The 23,414-nt window shown below is 40.4% G+C and overlaps 2 protein-coding genes across 4 annotated transcripts; one reads left to right on the top strand and one right to left on the bottom strand.

Annotated features, from left to right (window-relative positions):
• Positions 1-1,784: 1,784 nt before the first annotated feature.
• LOC116321143 lies at positions 1,785-8,439 on the bottom strand. 3 transcript variants are annotated; one of them, XR_005610229.1, is made up of 7 exons: positions 8,020-8,439; positions 6,769-6,813; positions 6,400-6,476; positions 5,844-6,030; positions 3,971-5,718; positions 3,354-3,713; positions 1,785-3,115 (listed from the first exon to the last, which is right to left on the bottom strand). XR_005610229.1 is itself a non-coding variant. In XM_039606696.1 (4 exons), the coding sequence occupies exons 1-4, from the start codon at positions 8,096-8,098 to the stop codon at positions 2,979-2,981; spliced, it is 921 nt and encodes a 306-aa protein (XP_039462630.1). In that variant the 5' UTR covers positions 8,099-8,439; the 3' UTR covers positions 1,785-2,978. The 3 variants fall into 3 exon arrangements, 1 of the variants encoding a protein (XP_039462630.1); XR_005610230.1 differs by lacking the exon at positions 8,020-8,439 and having other exon boundaries at positions 3,354-3,573; positions 6,400-7,248; XM_039606696.1 differs by lacking the exons at positions 5,844-6,030; positions 6,400-6,476; positions 6,769-6,813 and having other exon boundaries at positions 3,971-4,315.
• Positions 8,440-12,877: 4,438 nt separating this feature from the next.
• LOC120437799 (low affinity immunoglobulin gamma Fc region receptor II-like) lies at positions 12,878-19,284 on the top strand. Its single transcript, XM_039608350.1, has 6 exons — positions 12,878-12,967; positions 13,845-13,880; positions 14,018-14,290; positions 14,370-14,615; positions 14,702-14,851; positions 18,981-19,284. The coding sequence occupies exons 1-6, from the start codon at positions 12,937-12,939 to the stop codon at positions 19,130-19,132; spliced, it is 888 nt and encodes a 295-aa protein (XP_039464284.1). The 5' UTR covers positions 12,878-12,936; the 3' UTR covers positions 19,133-19,284.
• Positions 19,285-23,414: the final 4,130 nt, after the last annotated feature.

Here is a 23,414-nt window from a genome sequence, read left to right as displayed (position 1 = left end):
CTTGATGGCGCAGTAGAGCAAATGAATCATCACAATGCTTCGAACCATGAGTCGACCAGTTGGGTGGAAAGCTTCAGTTCATCACGAGGCTTCATCTCACCATCACTAGTTACAACAATGCAATAAATACCAAAGGAAATAATGGGAGGGTGAAATACATAAGTGTCCTCCCCCTCTTCTCTTTTTTGTGTTCATAGGAGCAATCTGTTTCAGTCTGACCTTTGGACCTTCAAAGGTTACATTTTGTTGGATGAGGTTTAAGATGAGTGAAATCACTGAAAAAATGTTGGAGATCAGTGTGCTGCCGTTCTCCCTCTCTAGCTTAATGTGAAATTAAACAGATTTTTTTCTTTTCTCCTTTCTTTTTATAAATTTCACTATAAACAGAAACATTTTTGGTATGAAAATAAATACAGTTCTAAAAATTTGTTCTGAAGGAAAAACATAGCCTAACCCAGTATTAGTGAGACGTACCTAATAAAGTGGCCAGGGAGTGCATGCATGGTGTAAAGGCATCAGTAACAGAATAAAACAGCCAGTAGGTGGCAGCAGAGGAGCTTCAGTTGCCTAACAGTGATGCCTTTCATCTGACCTTTGACGCCACAGGAAAAAAAATGTAGATAACGAGCTCCATCATCATGGCTGAGAACACAGAGAGTTACAGCAGCTCAGTAAATATCTTAAATAAATAATAATAGTAAATATCTTCCACCTGAACTCCTGCTGTGTCCTACACACGCACACACACGCTGCCACCATCTTTGATTTAACTAAACCGGGTCTGCAAAGCTTTGCATACCATGAAAGACGACTTCACACAAGTGCATCTCTGTAGCCTCAGCACTGTTGAATTTCCACAATCCACCAACATGAGTCCATAAAACCAACATTACTGTGGCAGCTGTTTTTGATTTTCATGGTTCATAATTAGAGTGTGTTGAAGGTTTGATCACTTTAGTTTGTTTGTTTTGAGGAGGTTTTAGCCACATAAGCCAAATGTATTAATATTGCACTTTGCAAGACAATAAACCAGTCACAGAGTGCTTTAGGGAGGCAACAATAAGGAAAAAGCTTGTGCACAGTCACGATGAACACACAAGGACGAAAAAATGTAACTATAAGTAGGTTATAAGATGTTTAATGTGTAAATTCTGGAGAAAGTGCTGCAGTTCATCAATGGCATTTTTAGAGTTTAAAGCTCAAAGAATTTAAAAATAAAAACTTTTCTGTAAACTTTATGTTATTTTAACTGTGACTGGTTCTGCTGCTGGGCCACGTAGGCCCTCAGAGCTCAGGAACTTTATCTGTAACAATAACTTCTCTGTATTTTCTTCTCATTTCAGCCCAAAGATGAAAGAATTGGGAGAATTTAACACACCCTCTGTCTTGGCTTTCTGTGGGTGTGTTAAATTCTCCCAATTCTTTCATCTTTGGGCTGAAGGAAGGACAATACTCGGTGTATAAATGCTCGATCAACAATCTCTTTATTCCATACAAACACTTTTGAGCATAAACCATCTGGAGGGGAGATGAGCGCGGGAGGGTGTCCGCCTGATCTTGACGTGTCTGAGCGTTCCTCACATTCTTATAGCTTCAGCCACCCTCCAAAGTCTAAGTTATGACCTCGGCTTTCTGTGCAGTATGTTCTGTTCTTTCTAATCAGACAAATGAGGCCATGACTCTCTGAAAACAGTATTTCTTATACCTCAGCAGTAAAATGCATCATAAAACAATATCATTCATTCACAATAAATCAGCAGTCTAATGTAATACAATCAGTTTAATAAATGTAATAGTTATCACCTTCTTCTAAGTCAGGAGAATAATGCAAACTAAAACTACATAATAATTTCACAATCTTTAATTAGTGGTATAACGTGGCATAAGATAATATAATAATCTCACAGGTGTTGTGAAAGTGTGAAGTGGTTTTGTAAGTGAGGATGAATATTTTAGATTACATGTGCTCAAAGAAATATCCATGGGCGGAAATTTTCTTCCTTATTCATGATGGAGGCCATGGCACATTAGAAGTGTTCATCCAGACTCTCTAAGTGTTTTAACTTAATATTTTTTAATGTTATATGAGTTGTACAAACTCCCCATTAACTTCAGGGTTTGCTTTAACATTCTGGTGTTGACAACAGTGTGTGAATGTGAGAGTGAATGAATAGTGGCATTGTGAAGTGCTTTGGGTGAAAAGCGCCATATAAATCCAATCCATTATTTAAAGGTCTACATGCACAGACATGATCACCTGCTGCCAACACTGTCACTCACAAATTTTCATCCAAAGTTTTTATAATAAATATTTTCAAACACTGGACTGTCACATACGATTTCACTAACAGATACTTTAGCTCTCTAATAGTGCGTTATAATTTTAAAAGCTCCATTTATATCACAACATGATCTGAGCACAAATGATCAACATAGTAAGCTTCAAGCATCTACCCCAGTTTAATATTCTGCACTCTGTGTTTGGATATTCTATCGTGCTCTTCTAGTATGATTACATTTTGTTGTCAAACAAAATTTCCAGTTTAAATAAATAAATAAATAAATAAATAAATAAATAACAGTGAGCTTCACAAAGACAATTTTATGGCATAATGCAGGGGTGTCCAACTCAAGTCCTCGAGAGCTACTGTCCTGCAGCTTTTAGATGCATCCCTACTCCAACACAGCTGAATTAAATGCTTGCATTACCTCTTCAGCATGCCATCAAATTTGGCAAAGACCTGATAACAAGCCATTCATTTAATTCAGGTGTGTCGGAACAAGAATGCATCTAAAAGCTGCAGGAGGGTAGCTCTTAAGGACTGGAGTTGAACACCCCTGGTCTAATGCATTCAATAAGCCAGTCTGTCTTTCTCTGACTGATCCCCTATTAAGTGACAGTACAGAGAAGTAATAGCAGCAGGAGAGCAGTTAGATAAATACGCTCTGGTTCACCAGAAGCCTATTAGGATGAAGCCTCATTTTTTTTGTTCTTTAGTGTTTTTGAAGATCACAAAACCCACAACAACACCAACAACTAAAACAAGGATTCCAAAAACCGACAGACCAACTTTCAGTCCAACAGATCCATCCTCTGTGTCTCCTCCTGGCTGACCTGCAGGTGAGAAACAGGTGTGAGGTGTCAGCTGTCAGGTAGGTGATGAGTGAAGAACAGAACAGAATCCATTTCCTCTTCAAACTGCTGTCAGACATTATCTACTGCACTCTGATCACATCACTCAGACCAGCTGCTTTCTACAAAGTCTCATCAACAACATCTTTAGAAACAAACATCAACAACCAGGAAGCAGCTTCACCTCTGATCACACACACACTCAACTCTACTCACTCACCTGGAGGATCAACAACACTCAGGGTGATGCTGCTGATGACGTCATTATCCAGATTTGCTCTCTTCCTGCAATTTGTCTTTATCTTAACACTGCACTCGTATGTTCCACTATCCTCAGTCGTCACATTCTTCAGAATCAGAGACACGTCTCCATCCTTCATCTGTCTGTCCTGCAGATCCACCCGGTTCTTAAAAGATGGATGCTGGTGATCTGGAACAAACTGCTTGTCGCAGTACAAAAGGACATATTTTGGCTTCAGGTCAGCTCTGCTCCACTCTACAACTGTGTTAGGATTGCTGTTGGTGTTCGGAGCTTGACATGGCAGAACGACTGTCTCTCCAGCTGTGATGTTTTTCTTGACTTAAAGTGGAAACAACACAGAGCAGAGAGGCTTAACAGGTTAAAATGCTGTAGCACTGATCATCACAGACATACAAAGTGTAGGGAGAAGTTCAGTTCAGATATCAGGGCTTTAAGTTTATCAAACGTTCTGCCCTTCACTCTTTATGTGTCATTTAAAAAATGATAATAATAACATTTAACATCATCTCAACTCATCAGCAAAAAGGAAGCAGCTTCACCTCTGATCACAGACCTGCTGAATTCTGCAAAGTTACCTGGAACAACAGTCAGGTTGATGATGGTGATGTAGTCAGCAGTTCTCTTTCTCTGGTTTGGTCCTTTCATAAAAACTTGACATTCGTATGTTCCACTGTCAAAAATCATCACATTCTTCATCATCAGAGACACGTCTCCATCCTTCATCTGTCTGTCCTGCAGATCCACCCGGTCCTTAAAATATGGATGCTGCTCTTCTGGATCAATTTGCTTGTCACGGTACAAAAGGATATATTTTGGCTCCAGGTCAGGCCTGCTCCACACTATAGCTCTGATGGAGTTATCTGGAGCTCTACATGGCAGAGTGACACTCTCCCCAACAGTGGCTGAGATATTTTTCTGGTCTGTAAGAGGAAAAAGATCAGAGAGGGTAAAATAGTCAAAGGGCAACTTCCAGTTTCTACAGCTTCTTCCCACTGATCTGTGCTGTGCTGACAGGACGTGGACCAGCTAGTCCACTGGTGCAGTCAGAACCAACTGGAAATGATGGTGGATTTAGGGAGAAACCCCACCCCTCCCATCATCCTAAACAATACAGTACCAACTGGAGGAAAAAAATGCAAAGATACACATACACACACGTGCAGGCATGCACATAATGTGTGGCTCAAAGTGTCAGGTAGACGCTTGGGTTAGTACAAAATAAATTCATCTGTTAATAATGTCAGTTTTGTGACCATATATATTTCTTCTTACCATATTTCTTTGGTACTGGACCTGAGACACATCTTCTCTTCCCTGCTTCAGAAATGCAAAACTCTTACTATTTATGCTGCTTTTGAGATGTTCAAATCTGAAGAAACAAAATCTAAATCTAAAGTCCAATTATCTTCCCAGTCTTCGGATTTTAATCTTCCTCAATTTTTCACTTGTAGAGTTCCAATTTTATTAAGGAAAAGCTTTTTTCCATCTACCAAGCATGATCCACGATATTAGAGAAGTTGTGTAAGAGAAGTATGAAATGCAATATTGGAGAAATGTGCTAACACTCTGATCTGTAATTTCTAGATTAATGAAAACCACATAAAAGTTAGCAGAATTAGCCTCAATACAAAGGACACATTGCAAAGAAATGATTCACCTACTAAATATTCTTCAGTGCTGGTGAATTATTGCAAACACAGCAATACAGTGGTTAGAGATTGAGGTTGAATTTGCAGGACTTTCTAGATGAATACCTGAATTTAGAGACAAATACTGGGGTCAGGGAGAAAGCTCAGCTAATTTTGGAACATATTGTGAACTGTCACATTTCTGGAGAGCTTAAGATGGACAGTGATGGGTTGATGAGAGGCTTAAACCCAAATGGCCCAATGTAATTGTGAGTCGTTTTGAGGGATTTGGTCCTCAATGCGATACTTTTGGAAGTAACTTTCTGACCTGGAGTGTAGATGAGGGCCAAGATCCAATGACTGTAAGCTTGTTCTGCTCCATAGTTTTATGCAGGTCCACCTTGGTGGCAATGTCAAAGGTGATGCTGGACAGAAAGAACAGACAACTTTCTTTGATGGCCTGGAAAAAATGATACTCCAGTAAAGCCTCAAACAGGAATAATCCAGTCGCAGAGAAGGTCATCAAATGTTGGAGGTGTTTGGCACAGGCCAGGTGCAAGCCCCAAGTTGATGGTTTGATTAGAACACACGATGAGGGTGGCGTCCAATTCCTGGTTGGTCCTCTTGGTTAGACCATTAGTCAGTCACGAGAAGTGAACTGGGGTCCTCAGTCCAAGGGAATGTCACCGGAGATTCTGTGTAACATGAAGACGTGATCTGTGAAAAGCTGAGAGGTCTCTAAGGCTAAAGGAAGCTTGTAGAGAAACAAAATACACAGCCTTGGAAAAACAGTTTGCAATAGTTAGTATGGTGGCGTTACCTGGAGGCTAGTGAGGAAATCTACCATGATGTAGGATCACAGGTGTGTGGAACAGTAAACCAGCAGGTGGTGAGCTCAATGACTTGGTCTGGGCGCAGACTGAACAGGCAGAAACATACTGATGGACTTCACAAATGAGGGCTTGCCATCAAAACATCCTCTGGAGGAAGGGGCTGATAATTGTAACCTGGGTGACAGTTTGGTGTGTAAATGGTAAATGGACCAGTTCATATTCTAATCTGAGTACTCAAATTTGCCTCTTTCACCCAAGAACATTTTTCTATGCTCTTTCTATGTACGTGCTGTCTATCAAACATTCAGCTTACATACTCTTCGAACCACCAACCTTCCAATTAATAGCTGACCTGCTCTACCACCTGAGCTACATCCACTATATCCGCTCTGAGGGTATATAGTATAATATTTAGTTGACAATCCTGAAATCAAATGGCAACAAGAACATTTACTAAACAGTATATTAAGTTAAATAATAAACAGATGTTAGCCCTTCTGTGTGGACTCTGCATGTTCTTTCCATGTCTGTGGGGGTGCTCACCGGGTTGTTTTGCAGGGTTTCCTCAAACAGTCCAAAGACATGTATTGAAGTTGATTAAACGTGATCCTAAACTGGCCCTGGAGGGAGAAAATCGTTTTTTGTTTTTAATAAAAAAGTAAATAGATAATCTAAAAAGCTCATATAGAGCTTTCTATGGTGGCCCCAAGAGGTCAAAAGCAATGCAAATTAAGACATAACATATCAATAACATAAAGGAACAGATGCCGTCGTGACAGAAACCAAAACATGTACAGGATTGTACTATCACATGCTTAAAATAAATTTCTTGTGAGGGAGAAAAAGATCCAGGTCTTTACTTATACTTTGCTATTAAATTGTTTTTACTTTGAAATCCAAAATGAGACTGACTTCCAGGATAGCAGCATGGCACTGATGACTGCAGCTGTTGAGTCACTAAATTAAAAAAAAGAAAGGATTATTTTCTGACTTTACTTTTAGACCTGTCTAATAATGATGAATGTGACAGTCACACATCTACAGCATGTATGACTGTAAACAGTACTGATGGAAGAGGGCGGGACGGAACAGTTGATGGTTACGTTATTCCAGTGTCAGTATTAATAAACATTTTCACTGTTTTTAATGATTTATTGACCATTAAGATCTTAATTTCAGTCAGTGATGATTCAGATGAAAAGTCAATCCATCACCGTGTAAAAGACCTCATTACACCTGCTCTGGGCACTGGGTGGAGCGCAGTGAAACAACCAATTAAAAGAAGTCAATTTATTCTTGGAACAACTGTAACCCACATAATTTCCTTATGGATTAATAAAGTATTCTGATTCTGATTGTTTCAGGATGACCTGCCATTATCCAATCACACATCTGCTTACCTGTATCTTTTGCTCGTTTCTCCTCCTCTTCTTTTCTCTCTTTTTTTTTTTCTAAACTGAGCACCTGATGGCTTTGAACTTTTTTTGTCCATCTTCCATTGGTTTTAGTGTTGCACTCCAGTATGAACTTCTTCAGTTCTAAGAAGCTTCTCGGATGAGAGGTGTAACAAAGGACCCCCTGATCAAAGGACCCCGTGATCAGGGGGACCTTTGTCCCTCTCTGGGGGGAAACTCCCACTGGGTTTAAATCTGGGACTCTCCACCATTTGACCTTAGAACTGAAGAAGCTGCTCGGATGAGAGGTGAAACCTCTTCAAGCAACTTAAAGAAGTCCAGACGCTTTTCTTTCCAAGCTCCTTAGTCATCGGTGCAAATTATAAGTCTGTATCATAATGTCTGGTGTTTTCGTGTTTGTTGGTTTGTTTTTATTTTGTTTTATTTTGCGAGTTGGTTATTAGACGCTGCTCCAGCCAGCCAGTGAATCCCCCGCCGCCCCGCCCTCACCTCCCTGCGCCGCAAGCAGCAGGCGCACCTCGCAAACGGAGGACGCCCTTACTCCCAGCAAATGGGCGATAGAAAACCGATCGGTACTCATGCCATTCCCAATATGCGCTGGCATGATGTCGGGGCAGCATGAGTACGAGCATTTTTTTTCTTGCCCATGGCCGTGATGCCACCCCCCACCACGATGCCGCCCCGGGCAACCGCCCGTATGTAAAACCGCTGCCGTTACTGTACATACAGTACCGCTTTCAGAGATTACCTGCAGATGCTAAAACCATGAAGTTGACGCAGGAGAACAGCAGAGCACAGTGACGTGACGCAGATGCTACAGAATCCATGTTGTTGTTCTTGAACTCCCACTGTAGGTGTGTCTGAGTGATGTATCCAGTCAGTGGTGCAGTCTGAATGTAACAGACAAACCAAAACGTTGAATTTCCTTTCCGGCTTTTCGTGAAACTGCCTGGTGCGGTGCTGCAAGCGCGACTTCAAAATGACTCATTCGTTAGTGATGTACGGATCGATCCTGAAATATCGATTCCTCCGATACCAATAATTTATGTTCTAGAATCGATTCTCACATTAAAATATCGATATTTTAGTAATTTAGAGTAAATTTGTAGTTTATCATTAACAGGAACACAGTGGAAAGAAATTATAACATTCGATTGTCTACATTCAAAGGAACTACTTCCTCTTCCGCCTTTCATAGTCATGTGCGAAATACGGCTGTTTAAATGTCTTGCAGCCCCTTGGCGTGGGCACTCACAACCATGGCTAAACGTAATTGTGCGGGCGTATTTTACCTCCACAAACAGCTGAGACGTGGTTTGGATACATGTGGAAAAAAGTGCTACAAGAGTGAGGTGTTGTGGCCATACTAGGGAGACATTCAAAAGGGCTGTTGGGAGGGCGGGGTTAAATACATTTTACAGGTTTATTTATCGGATAAAATACGTTAAATGTCACCGTTATTATTGGCCGGCCCGGAAACAGCGGGGGTGTCCAAATTCAGAGGCTGCTTCCACCTGAGGACCCGGACACTCTGCCTTCTGCTCCTTGCAGGGGCACTGAAATTCGGTATTCTCCCCAAAAAATCGGGAGGGTTGGCATGTATGGTTGTGGCAACGTCACTAACCTTGTCAAACACCTCAGAGTAAATCATATCACAGAATATGACGAGCTTATGTTGAGACGAACTGAAGAGGAGGAGAGGGACAGGTGCTGCTGGGGCAGACAGACGTCTCTCACGGAGTCATTTAGCGCTGCAGGCAGGCAAGGTGTTCAAATAGCGCACAACTTCAGTTTATTAAATTTCTATATGATCAACTCTGCATTATTAAGTGATAAGAACAAGTAATATGATGTCATGTAATCATTATGATGCTATAATTTGAGATACAATAAATAAAATAAGTTTTACAAAGTATTGGTATCGGATCAGTATCGCCCATACCACCCTGAATATTACTTGGTATCGGATCAGAAAGGAAATCAGTGGTATCGCACATACTAATCATTCGTTAAACCAGGGATTTGATCTTTTCTTCCCTGGTTCCTGTAGACAACAGTGTGTTATCGCCATCTACTCCTCTGGAGTGGTGGTACACGACACTTAGACGCATTGAAAGCACAAAGTTTCACAAGTCGTGCTTTGATCTTATAAATCAAATCTTATATATAATGTTTACATTTTTTATTAACTGAATTTTAGCTCTGAAAATATTTGCTCAGCTATTTTATACTTCTCTGATTAAAATAGACACAATTTTCTGAAACACTTTAGCAGTGGCCAAGAAAACAAACAGTCTTTTAATATAAGAAGGAAGGCAGAGAGCAGGGTGCATATACTACTATGACTGTACCTGAGCAGTGCTGTCAATGACGTGGTTGAATGGATGGTCTAAAAATGAAGATCTGATGGGTGAGTAAAGGTTTTAACTATTGTTACACTTAGATGTTAAAAGCATGCACTCATGCTGTAGAATAGAATAGAATAGAATAGAATAGAATAGAATAGCCTTTATTCTCATTGTACAGGGTACAACGAAATTGGAGTGCCACTCCCTTGGTGCAAAATGCAATAATAAATATAATAAAAAATAGTAAGATATAAAAGGTACAATAAAACAAACATAAGTACTCAAACAAATGTAAGTATGATATTTACAGGATAGCAGCATTAATGTAACATGTGTCTGTGTGATATATGTAGGCGTTGGTCCAATTGGAAACAGTTATTGAGTAATGATATAAATGAGTGTGTGTGCTTGTCCAGTCAGTGAGGACCTGTGTTTTGCCCCACGCTTGCAGACATTACAGTTGTCTTTATGTTATTGTTGCAAGGCTGTACTTCTGCTCAATGTCCGTCCCATGGCCCATCATTATCCCCTAGAAGTGTCATGTCAATATCTGCATATAGGAGTAGGAGGTATAAAAACTGTTGGTAATCTCACCGTCCCACCCAAAACAACTCATCCTTGCCCTTTCTCTCTCCCAGTTAAGATGCTTTTTGTCTGGATAAAAATCTCTGTAACCTGTAAATGAAGCCCAGTAAATTTTTAGCAGCTGTTGCCTCCCATGTCCACATCAACAGCAGCCAAAGATCTCATTATCTCACAGCAGAGACGCAGTGCCTTGGCCTGCATCCTATCCACTTTGGCTTAACGGAGAGTCTGCTGCTGAATCTGCTGCTGACGCTACAGCTCCACATCTAATCTTACCAATACACATTTTTAAAGCTGCCCTCTGTCTAATTATATTTAAAATCTTATTTAAATTTTCTCAAGTTTATTAATGTGCTGTAACATTTGAATCAAAGTATGTTCCCAAGAATATATATCCACCCTTTTCTAGCTTTTCTCCAGTGGAAAGTAGTGTAACCCTGGTTTCTGGTTGTGGTAGCGTTCTCTGGTCTCTCTGAGCTGTGGGTGTATGGAGGGCCACAGGTTATTTTAAAGGAATCTTCAATAATGAACACCAACACTACAGGACAGTTTATACTTAACTCTTTATTTTTTTGACTCCTCGACACACACGACACAGGGAACGTTACACCATAAACAGTCCAACCGTAAACACTACCAAAATTACCCCACAAAATTCCACAATAAACAACTTCAGTGTTATACATTAAATTATAAAGTGATAATGAATCAAATATTTTACAAATATAAAACCTCCATGGAGTGAAATTCCTAATACAGAGAAATATGTATACTGTGTACATTAAGAGAATTTCTGTCAACAGTCTGTGCTGCAGAACATTTTTTCTATAACAATTTGAAGAGTGACCACTGGTAATATCACACTATGGCATCTGGTAACAGATGTTAGGTGACCTGTAATCTGGAATTATTGTAATCTTTAATGAGAAGCTTTATATCTCTCTATCTCTATTATAGCTCTGTCTGTGCCTAGATTACACTATGGTCAGGTGCTGCCACCTACTGAAACTAAAGAGTACCAACAAGCCCACCAACCCTGGGTCTGCACCACTGAAAGGTCACTAACCTCATTCTGTGGATGTAAAACACCACAAAATATTTGACACTTTAATCAAGATGTGAATTAAGTCATTTTTTAATAAACAGTCCTCCGTTTTCAGAGGCTCAAAGGCAATTAGACAAATTAACATTGTTTTAAATGTAGAGACAGTTGGTCGAAAGGTCCTTTGCCTACAATGAGTACCTGAAGTCTACCACCCATGCACATCACCAGATGCTGTTTCCATCCTTGTCCTGTTGGGGGAGTGCTGTTGGGTTTGAAATGGCATTTAGCTGGTGGAACATCTCAGAGTAACATCCACATCAAAGCAAAGTTTCCCAAAAGAATGTAATGTAACAATGTACAGTTTAACAACTGTAACAATCAATGTCATTAACATTACTTGATAGTTGTTCTTATCCACCTGTTTACTAAAGAAAAATAATATTAGACCGAATATTTTCTTTTACACGAACATCAATTATTTTTCCTTATAATGTTCTATATTACCTCACACTAAATGATATACATCTTTAACTTTTTAGTGTTAATGCAGGCCTGCAAACTGAACTATTTATATATACTGGCACTTTTTGTGCCCCAGTTTCACACAGATGAGCCACTCTGTGGTATCTGTTACTCTCACATTTGTACTCATATACGTCTGAAACCACAGCCCATGGCCAACAAAGCAGTGCTTTACTAGTAAAGCTTCACTGCTTTACTTGGAACTCACAACAGCTCATTTCTGTGCCCACATAAGGCTGAGAAACACACATGCATAAAGAAACAAACACTGAAATCAACATGCTATTAAAGAGGAGCTGTTCTGATCACAGTAAAAACTTACTGACCATTTTATTAGGTACAAATGTCACTGTTTTTTAATGCAAACATGTAATGAGCCAATCACATGGCAACAGCATTACAGTTATAGATATTCTCATTTGATTTAGGTGATTTAAGTAAAGGTGAATGTGGCATTGTTGTTGATGCCAGATGGAAACTTCTGATTTTCTAGGATTTCCCCAAAAAACCATCTGTTGATGAGAGAGGTCAGAGTCTAGTCTGCTTTAAGCTGATAGTAAGGCAACACAAACAGCCAATAATGACAACCAAGGTATGCAGAAGAGCACAGTATGCACAGCACATAGGACGTAGCAACAGCAAGAGTGTAGAGCTAATAACAGGAAACTGAGGCCACAGTTCACACAGGCTCACCAACATCAGAGAACAGTAGATTGTAAAAACATAGTCTGGTCTAATGCTTCAGCATTTAGATCGTGGGGTCAAAACTGGTGTAAAACAACATGAAGCTGACTGCACAAGCGATTTATGAGCCATTTGTTGGTAGAGAACAGTTTCCAGAGTGAAGGCCCAATGAGCTGCTAAAATCGTATGTCTGGGAAAAACTGTACTTTCAATACTGCCTCACTTGGTCCTCCTCAGTTCTCAGTTCATGCAGTGCTTCAAATTCAAAATGAGTCGATGTTTTTCAAAAAGCAACCTTAGAGAGCCTGCTTTTTTAATATCTTCTATTAAATAATATTTTTGATTTTCTGTCCTGATTTTTTAATCTACTTTTTACAAACATCTTACATGTAGGCAAAAAAACACATGTGGGGGAAGGGGGCGGAGTTTACTGTGTATCTATGACAAAAAGAGAAAATGAGTCACATCAGCCAAGAGGACAATGGATGACACGTCTCTACTATTTCTGCTCTGTAAGTGAAGAATTTCTTTCTTTTAAATGTTGAGCTTTTTCTGTTTGCTCTGTTAATAAACAATGATGGAGGAGAAGGTACTGTTAGAGCAAGAAGACAGGCTGAATGGACTGAACAGCAGGTTAAAGGGGAAAGTTTACCCTGTGAAACAGTGAACTTGACAGAGTTTAGTTAGTTATTATATCAGCTTACCTTTAAAGTGGACACACGACTTCATGCTTACTCTTACCAGTCATGTTTACAAATGTTTCTTATGAATGGAGTATAGTAAGTTCGAAAACATCCAATAATCACTAAAGGAACAGCCTTACAGATTTGGTGTTAGAGATGTGGGAGCAGCAATGTGCACAGGGCTAATAAACTGATGGATTTCTGATTTCCAATGTTTATTTTATTGAGTTCTTGTGAGCTCACATGGGACAAAACAAGTTTTTGGACTTGAAGTTCAAAAGCAATAACTAACACAAAGGCACAGAGACACAGTCTTAACACTGGAACCAGAGAAGAACAGACATGAAAACACAGCGGACTGAGACAGAGAGAGAACCCAGTCGAGACACAGGAGACGCACAAACATAAAGAACAAGAAGATGATGAAAGATGAAATGAGGAACATAACAGTAACAAACCTAAAGACAAGAACTATAAATATAACCACAGCAATATAGCTAAAATAATAAATATGAATAGATATTTTTCTTAAAGGGTTCAAAAACACAGTCTGTTATTCTTTTACAATTATTTATGCCTCCCACAAGGATTACTTACTCACAAGTTGTAAGTGAACAAGAGATGATAGATAGATGAGATGGGACGAGCCAAATTAATTACAGTCTTTATTATTTTACATGCTAACCTAAGTGTCATTTATCTTTAGTTCTGACTTTAATGCCTTGCAGGATAACAAACCAAGGTCAGTGATTTTCTTTTAAATATGTCAAATATGTGTTAAAGTCTTCTGCTTTTATGTTAAGGGGTGGAAGCCCTAACCACATAAGAATTATTTCAATTGCGTTGCACAACCATGACATCTTTTTTTTTAAAATTTAGCTCTCACAGCTAATCTCAATGTGAGTCCCAGCATCTCTCAGTTCTTTGAAGGAGACTTTGTGTCTCTGAGCTGTGAGGAGGATGACAGCTCTGCTGGATGGACTCTGAGGAGAAACACAAGCAAAGGACAGAGGACTCAGTGTGGAGATGGGTGGGGAAGAGCAGCTGGTTCATCCTGTAATATCACTATGATGGTGCCTCATGACAGTGGAATATATTGGTGTGAGTTCAATCAGAGTCTCATCAGTAACATGGTTAACCTGACAGTCACTGGTAAGCTGAGTGTGTGGAGTTAGTGTTGATGAAGCTGTGTGTAAATGGATGAAATGCTGTAGTTTGTCTCTGTGTTGAGGTGGATCAGTGATCCTGCAGAGTCCTGTCCTCCCTGTGATGGAGGGAGATGACGTCACTCTGCTCTGTAAAACAAAGACCACTCCTTCCAACATCACAGCCATTTTCTCCAAAGATGGCGTCTTCACCGGGAAAGACTCTACAGGTCACATGACCATCCAGCATGTTTCCAGGTCTGATGAAGGCCTCTACAAGTGTGACATCAGCAATCATGGAGAGTCTCCATCCAGCTGGATCACTGTCACAGGTGACACACTCACCTGTCTGTGTTTCTGCAGGCTTCAACATTCACAATGTGATGACAACTTAATGACTGTGTTTGCTTTATTTCAGAGAAACACGCCACCACACCTCCACTTGCCTCTTCTGCTGGTTCCTCTCCACTTGTCCCCATATTGCTGACAGCTGGAACAGTCTGTGTTGTGTTAGTAGTGATGTTATTGGTTGTTTTGGTGGAACGACATGTTGACAGGAAACTAAAAGGTGAGACTCACTCTCTTCATGTGCTGCATTAACACCTATCTGAAGAGATAAAGGTCTGTATGAGGAAGTAACAGACTGCAAAGCATTCTGGTTGTTCGTCTGAGCTGCAATAACCATCACAGAGCTGTTTTCATAGTTACAGACCACAAGGTTTAAAACCTTCCACTGCAAAGAAGACTATCTTTACTCTTCACCTCACACTAACGTGCAGCTTGAACAGTTTACTGTTTAAACTGCACGTTCTTTATGGGGGCAGTTCTTTCTGCCACAGTCTAAAGACATGCATGATAGGTGTTAACTAGTGATTTCAAATTGGATGTAGTGTAAGATTGTTAAATTGTCTTTCTTAGTCCTGTGACAGACTGGAAACCTGTCTGGTGTGCAGCCTGCCTTTCATGCTATCCCAGTGAGGATAAGCTCCAGTCCTCCTGCTCCAGTTGTTAAGAAAATGTATGGATCATTTTAGTGATACGTATTTTTAAAAGCTTAGTCAAACAGTATATATAGATCACACAGTAGTTGTTCTGTGTTTGTAGTATCTGTTAGCAGTGAGTGCTGTTCCTTGTGTTCCAAACAGTGTATTTCACCCTGTGTATAACAAAGACTAACAGCTCTGTGGTCGTCCACTTTCCTTTTATTGATGAAAACTCGTCAGCTCCTCAGGGCTATTAATGCACCCACACACACACACACACACACACACACTCGACAAAAACTGCATATTCTCACTTCTTTTTATTACTGCGGCCTTCACTTCGCTCTCGACAGATCTTCTCCATGTCTGTTTGGGTCTCCCCACTTTCCTTTTCCTTGTGGGTTCCAGTCCAGTGCTTGCCTTTCGACGTTGTCGGTTTTCGAAGTGTGTGGCCTATCCAGCCCCATTTTCTGTTCTTGATGTCTTGACCGACCGGGTTCTGGCTTGTTCTCTTCCACAGGTCTGTGTTTGAGTTCTTCTCAGGCCATCTGATGTCGAGGATGTGTCGCAAGCACTTGTTGATGAAAGTCTGTATCTTGCTGGTAGTGGTCTTGGTCACCCGCCACGTCTCGGACCCATACAGAATGGCTGCTTTAACATTGCTGTTGAAGATGCAGATTTTGCTGCGCTGAGATAAGGCTTTGTAATTCCAGATGGGTCACAGTCTGTTGAATGCAAGCCTTGCTTTGTTGATCCGGCTCCTAACGTCTTTATCTGCGCTGCCATCACTGTTGACTATGCTTCCTAGGTAGACGAATCAGTTGGTTTCCACCAAGTCTTCTCCCTGTAGCTGCAGTGGATGTTCTTGTCGGTTGTTCAACCGCATCACCTTCGTTTTTCTGACGTTGATCTTTTCTGCCTCCTCAGCGAGCCGGGTAAGCTTGGACTGTGCATGTTGCTGCTTATGGGACAGAAGGCTGATGTTGTCTGCAAAATCCAGGTCCTCCAGCTGTTTGGTGAGGGTCCACTGGATACCGGTGTTGCTGCCCCCTGTGGTTCTTCTCATGATCCAGTCCATGACGATCAGGAAGATTGTCGGTGACAGCATGCAGCCTTGCCTCACTCTGGTTTTCACTGCAAAGGGGTTGGTCAGTTTTCCATTGTGGATGATCTGGCAGGACGAGTCTTCATAAAGCTGTTGGATGTTGATGAGCTTCTGCGGAATTCCATAGTGCTGCATCAGTTTTCACATGGTCTCCCTGTCGATGCTGTCGAAGGCTTTTTCAAAGTCGAAGAAGGTTGTGTACAAGGGAGATTGCCATTTGATAGACTGCTCAATGATGATGCGCAGAGTGGCGATGTGGTCTGTACATGATCTGTCTTGTCTAAATCCTGCCTGCTCTGATCTCAGTCTCTTGTCCAATGCCTCCTTCAGTCTCTCTAAGATGATTCTGGTCAACACCTTGCTTGGTATGGACAGCAGCATAATTCCTCGCCAGTTGCAACACTGGGATAGGTTGCCTTTCTTGGGGAGCTTCACTAGGTACCCAAGCTTCCAGTCGGCAGGCACTTGCTCCTGTTCCCATATCTTCACTAGGAGCGGATGTAGCATCTCCGCTGCTGCTGCCGTGTCTGCCTTGAGAGCTTCTGGAGGGATGCCGACAGGCCCTGGTGCCTTTCCATTTTTCAAGAACTTGATGGCCTTGGTGATCTCTGCCTTGGTTGGTGGATTGGTGTTGATACAGAGGGGCTCTTCTGCTGGTGGTATGTCGGGAACTGTTTGCGGTGTTGGTCGATTCAGGATCTCTTCAAAATGTTCCACCCATCTTCTTCTTTGCTCTTTGTCACTTGAACTGGTTTTCCCATTCTTGTCCTTGACTGGCTTACTTGGCTTGAAACTGTTTCCTGACAAGGTCCGGGTGATCTCATACACTCTCTTCATGTTGTTCTGCTTGGCTGCTGTTTCAGCCTCTTCTGTCATACTGTGCACAAAAGGTCTGTAGTCACTCAGTTCAAATACAGCCTTGTGATTCAGGTCCAACTTCACGTTTCGTAGCAGTAATCTTGTGAAATTATACTCAGTATACAATCTGCGTAAAAACTCCCTGAAGAGCCTTCAGTTAATCCAAAATGCTTCAGCAAGAGTACTGATGGGGACTAGAAAGACAGAGCATATTTCTCCAGTTTTCAGGCCCCCCTTTTGTGGAATCAGCTTCCAGTTTGGATTCGGGAGACAGACACTAACTCTACTTTTAATATCAGGCTTAAAACTTTCCTTTTTGCTAAAGCATATAGTTAGGGCTGGACCAGGTGACCCTGAATCCTCCCTTAGTTATGCTGCAATAGGTGTAGGCTGCTGGGGGCTTCCCATGATGCAATTAGTATTAGTTCTTCAGTCACCTTTCTCACTCACTATGTGTTTATACACCTCTCTGGATTTAATTATTATTAACCTATGGCTCTCTTCCATGTGTCTTTTGTCCTGTCTTCATCCGCACATCCCTAACCAGTCATGGCAGATGGTTGCTTTCACCTGAGCCTGGTTCTAGCTGAGTTCTTCCTGTTAAAATTTCCCACTGTTGCCAAGTGTTTGCTCGTACAGGGGTCATTTTATAGGGTTTTACAATAGAAAGAACCTTTAGGCAAAAGCTGTTAAGATTTAGCGCTATGAAAATAAAACTAAATTATAATGAAAAAAAAAAAAACCCTTCACACTCCATGCTTGAATCTAGGAAATAATTGTTTAAAAGAACGTACATGCCAGGTTTAGTTGTTTCTGTCCCTCCTATCCTTCCATGCCACTGGCTTTTTACTGCTTTTTCATTTTTCTGTCTTCTGATGTGTTTCTGTGTTTACTGTTCAAAGCCTGACCTTGTCATGGTGTGCTGTGTGGCAGGCAAATGCAGGACTCACTGAACACAGAGGCATGAACTAAAAGCGACAGCTTTATTGCTGGGAAAACCCATCATCAGAAATAACTTCACAAACAAACAAACACAAACCTTAAAAATAGCAAATAGAAAGTAAACTGTATAATGAAAACAAGAAATTGGGTGACATGAATGAGAGAGACTAACCAGACTTAGAGCAAAACTAACCTTCAGCAATTCAGAGGGAAAACCACTCAGAGTAATGCAGGTACGACACAACAGTGACAGAGAGAAACACAGGCCTTAAATACACTGAGGGATAATGGGGAATGAGACAGGAGGAGAGCACAGATTTTCACTTCCTGTTTCCTGTGTAAGCTCTTCTAATGTGTCGTTAGTCACATTATTTTCGGCTGTGTGCTCACCGGTCTCTCATTATCATCCTCATCAGTCTTCTGTTTCCACTCATTCACCGTCGTGTTATTGATGTTGTCATTGTTGCCGTTTCTGCCTGTGTTCAGTTGTTCAGCTGTTTAGCCAGCCATCCAGTCTTCCAGTCAGTTAGTCAGTCCTGTCATTCCTGCTCTGTTCTTTCACTCGCTTCAATAAATCATCATCATTCTGCATGTGAGTCCTGCTTTTGGGTCATCTCTTCCTCGCCTGCACACAACAACCTGACAGCTCGACCTGATCAGTTTTCCATCATGTCCCATTTGAGTCCTGCACAAACAGGTGGAGCATAATCAATCTGAATGATTTTTATGTCATCATTAATGTGACAGCAGCAGTATCTATAGGACTGTACTGCCTGCACTGATGTCGCTTTATGTGTTTTCTTGTGCAGAGAGTGATGCAGCTGCAGTCGACTCAGCAGTAAGAACAGAAGATGTCACTTATGGAGAAATCGACATCAAAGAGAAGCAAGAAGAGGCAAAAATGTACAGCTGCTGTCCTTTGTCTCCATCATGGTTCAAGATGACTTTTTTTTTAAAATAAGGGTGTGTGAGCAGTCTTCTATATTGTTTTGAGATTTTTTTTTATGTATTTTGTGGTTAAAATGTGTTAAAAAAGAGAAAAAAGAAAAACAACTGTATCTGCAGATGTTATGTGATCTGAAACTTTTCATATATTATCCATCTTACCATCCATTTTTATTCCATTTGTTCAATTCAGGGTCATGTGGGGGGGGGGTTGAAGGCCTAAAACAGAGAGACACAAAACCATTCTCACTCACATTCACACCCTCCTTGGATTGGGGGATGAAGCCAGACTACCTGGAGAGAACTCAAAAATATGGCAGTGGGCTCTGGCTCTACACAACACACAAAACCCCCACCCCACCAAATAACAGATAAACATTTATAGGATCTTATATTTTCAGGGCGTCAGGGCTTATATTTAGTTTCTCTAACTTTTAAAGGAGTCAGCTAAATGGAGCTGGAGTGGTAAACTTTTCCAACTTTTCTTTAGTCTTGCACCAGGGTAAGTGCAAGTAAGCGATTTTAAACTTGTCCATTTAGTGGTCTGTATGCAACTGCGAGAGTTTTCAAAGTTAATTCTAAAAATCATTTGCAAATGGAAAAAGATTAAAAATACAATAATGTGAGTTTGCTTGCTAGAGCGTGTCAGGAGCATTTTGGATTGCTTGGAGGTGTGAAAGAGATGATTTATTTAAGCCAGTAAACGGGACAGTAATCTTTGCACGATGACTAATATGCGTGCACAATCTTCTCTAGTTTAGATGAGGGGACTACACACACACACACACACACACACACACACACAGACTTCAGCAATGTCCCTCTGCTGATCACGATTAAACTACAGCCTGGTGCTGCCATCTATTGACACTCAATGGCACCAACAAGCTCTCCAACACTGAAACATCATCTGAAAGCATCTGGTACTTTCAGATCACATAGTACAATCTAACTATATATATTTATTTTTTATAAATGAAATACTTATATCCCCACTGTTAAAGTGTGGTTTACACAATTATTATCATTAACTTCAAATTTCATTTTCTGCATACTTTTAATTGTGATGCTTTCTGTAACAATGTAATGATGTTATGACCTCATGTGTGCCCTCCACAGAAAGCAGAGACAGGTTAGACAAATGCATATTTATGAAGAAACAACATGCAACATGTGATAAAAGAGTAACTGTTCTAATCATAGTACAAACATACTTTTTATTATGGCCATTTTATTATGTACACATGTCCCACTGTTTGTTAATGCAAATATGTAATGAGTCAATCACATCACAGCAGCTCTGAGCATTTAGACATGTAACAGTGTAACAATGTCTCAATCTATATTTCACACACATGGAAGAGAAACAAAGAAGAGGGCCGAGTTTACTTTGTGTGTCAGACTCTAACAGAATGAATATTTTATTCTGGACAATTCTAGCACCAGTTTTTTACAGAATGTTGCAGGAAATCAAAGAAAATGGTAGACTACCACCAAATATGAACTCTGCAAATATCAGTCTCTTACTAAAACCAGGCAAAGACCCTGTATTTGCCTCAAGCTATCGTCCAATATCCCTTATAAACGTAGACCTCAAAATAATCTGCAAAGCTCTCTCAAAAAGATCAGAGAAAATAACCTCCCTTTTAATTCATCCTGACCAAACTGGTTTCATAAAAGGTAGGCACTCATCAACAAACACTCGTAGATTATTTAATTTAATATACTACTCATGCAGTAAAAACATTGAAACCATAATATTGTCTCTTGATGCAGAAAAAGCATTTGACAGAGTTAACTGGAAATTTCTATTTGCAACTTTACACAAATTTGGTTTTGGATCCTCTTTCATTAACTGGTTAAAAATATTATATAATTCCCCAACAGCATGTGTCAGAACAAATGACCAAACATCCTCCAGCTTCTGTCTCCTGAGGGGCAACAGGCAGGGATGCCCACTCTCCCCTTCACTGTTTGCAATTTTTATTGAGCCACTAGCAGCAGCAATTAGACAGGCTACAACAATTAAGGGCATAAAATGTAAGAATGTAGAACATAAAATCAGCCTTTATGCGGATGATGTGTTACTTTTTCTCCAAAACTCACAAACCAATCTCTCTGGGGTGATTGCATTGATAAATTCTTTCTCAAGAGTCTCAGATTATTCAATTAACTAGTCAAAATCTACAGTTGTTCCGATTAATTGCTCCTTCCATAATTCTTCTCCTACCCCACTGCTGGAAATATAAAATATTTAGGTATTAATGTTTCTCCTAAGCTTTCAGAATTAACTAAATTAAACCACATCCCGCTTTTAAAGACAGTAGAATGCAAGGGCGTCGATTTGGCATGGACGGAGGGGACGTGTCCCCACCAATATCCAGCGATTATTGAATTGTCCCCACCAATAATTTGATCTCTTCGAGTAAAGAAAAACAAACCCGATAGAAAGAAAAAAACGATCTGTCAGCGTCTCATTCACCCAGCGATGCAGAAAGAGTTAAATTACGTTCTCTATTGGAGTCCTACCCCATGTGACAAATATGGCCAATGTGATTGGCTGTGCCTTTCAGCGAGCTCTGTTTAGCTTTAGCAGCGGCAATCCTGCGCTGCGAGGAGGAGAGGAGGACGGCAGCAAAAAGGAAGAACCTGGATATAAGAAAGTATTTTTCAAAGAAACCTGTAAGTCACTTAAAGTCAAGTTCACTCATAAAATGTGTCCGTCATAATGACGTTACAGGCAATACCAGGCCATACATGCCAACCCTCCCGATTTTTCCAGGAGAATCCCGAATTTCAGTGCCCCTCCCGAAAATCTCCCGGAGCCACCATTCTCCCCAATTTTTCCCGATTTTCCACCCGGACAACAAAATTGAAAAACCATATCCTAGATTGGCCCAGCCAATTCCTGTTTCCAACAGTGGCTACTACTGCAGCTACTTAGTATTAATATTACTCTTATTACTCTTTCTGGGTCGTGAAATACACTTTTAACATATTTTCCGGCGAGAATGTAGTTGTGTAAACTTCAAATAACTTAAACATGTTATTGTTTGGCCTTTTTCAGTGTTTTATTTGTTCGTGAGTAAATCGGTTTGGCTGAGATTAAAGTTATTAGATTAGATTAGATTAAATAAAACTCTATTAATCCCTCGGGAGGGTTCCTCCGGGGTTTTCACACAGCTGAATAAATGTCAAACAGAAAACTGATTAAACAGAAGTGTGAGATGGTCGAGAATCTACGCAAACGTCCGGTTATATTTTATTTTATTTAGACAGCAAGGAGCAGACGGCAGAGGTGACGTAATTATGAAGGCTAGACCCCCCAATTTCACAGTCGCTCATTTCCGGTCTACCTGGCTTTCGGAGGACCCGGCCCACTTAGACCGCGAAGGCCGGGTCCTCAGGTGAACGCAGCCTCTGAATTTGGACACCACCAGAACAGGCCGGTGACATTAAACTTATTTTCTTTCCGATAAGTAAACACTGTAAAAAAAACCCTTTGAATGTCTCCCTAATTCTGAGGTCTCAAGGTTGGCAAGTATGTGCTAGGCTTTGGCCCACATCAGTCTAAAACTGTATGTAACCATGAAAAAAGTGTTGCCATGTCCACTAGGACAGTATAGTAGACAGTAGTATAGACTCTTTCACATAGTGGACATTGAGTTGTTGTGTGGGGCACCAGTAATCCATGTGTGTTGCTGTAACAGTAGTTCATGTTTAGAATAAAAAGTCCCAGCTCACTGATTTGATCGGGGCAATAGTGCCTAAAATGTTGCATAATTTTGCTGAGAGATCTTTTACTTTGTGGTAATCTTAGATGAGTAGTTTTATGGACAAAACCCACCAGGTCATTCAGTGTTCCCTTAGTGCTAATGTGTAAGAGATGTTGGTGTACTATAACTGAAGTAATGTTGTTAAGTCCTTAAAGTCACATTCTTTTATTGTCATGACTGTATTTGACTTTTTTTTATTTTTGTATGATACCTGATTTATATGGAATATGGCTGAAGTAAACTAAAGTCTAAAATCAGTCATTTATGTAATAGTAATTTAACATTATATAATTCACATATAAAACTATGAATTGTAATTTTAAATGTAGAATATCATATGTAGGCAAGTATATTTCTCCTTTTTTTTTTATCAAGAAGCAAAGACAAAAAGGAAAAAAAAAAGAAACAGCGCAGGGTCGAGTGGTTGAATCATCCGTCCCCACCAATGCCAAAACCAAATCTACGCCCTTGGTAGAATGTGATCTGGCTAGACGGAAATCTTTACCATATCACTCATGGGAA

The sequence above is a fragment of the Oreochromis aureus genome, linkage group 3 (genome assembly GCF_013358895.1).
Source record: "Oreochromis aureus strain Israel breed Guangdong linkage group 3, ZZ_aureus, whole genome shotgun sequence".
Lineage (NCBI taxonomy): Eukaryota > Metazoa > Chordata > Actinopteri > Cichliformes > Cichlidae > Oreochromis > Oreochromis aureus.
Note: the sequence above shows the minus strand (reverse complement) of the source record. Positions and strands in the feature narration are given on the sequence as shown.

What these genes read in the sequence shown, in the direction of transcription:
- LOC116321143 (XM_039606696.1), bottom strand. Translation starts at nt 8,098, where the DNA reads ATGGATTCTGTAGCATCTGCGTCACGTCACTGTGCTCTGCTGTTCTCC. An exon ending in CAACCTGACTGTTGTTCCAG is followed by an intron (nt 3,714 to 3,970) that starts GTAACTTTGCAG and finishes TTCCACTTTAAG; the next exon opens with TCAAGAAAAACATCACAGCT. An exon ending in GAGTGTTGTTGATCCTCCAG is followed by an intron (nt 3,116 to 3,353) that starts GTGAGTGAGTAG and finishes TCTCACCTGCAG; the next exon opens with GTCAGCCAGGAGGAGACACA.
- LOC120437799 (XM_039608350.1), top strand. Translation starts at nt 12,937, where the DNA reads ATGGATGACACGTCTCTACTATTTCTGCTCT. An exon ending in CAGCTGGATCACTGTCACAG is followed by an intron (nt 14,616 to 14,701) that starts GTGACACACTCA and finishes GCTTTATTTCAG; the next exon opens with AGAAACACGCCACCACACCT. An exon ending in TGTTGACAGGAAACTAAAAG is followed by an intron (nt 14,852 to 18,980) that starts GTGAGACTCACT and finishes TTTCTTGTGCAG; the next exon opens with AGAGTGATGCAGCTGCAGTC.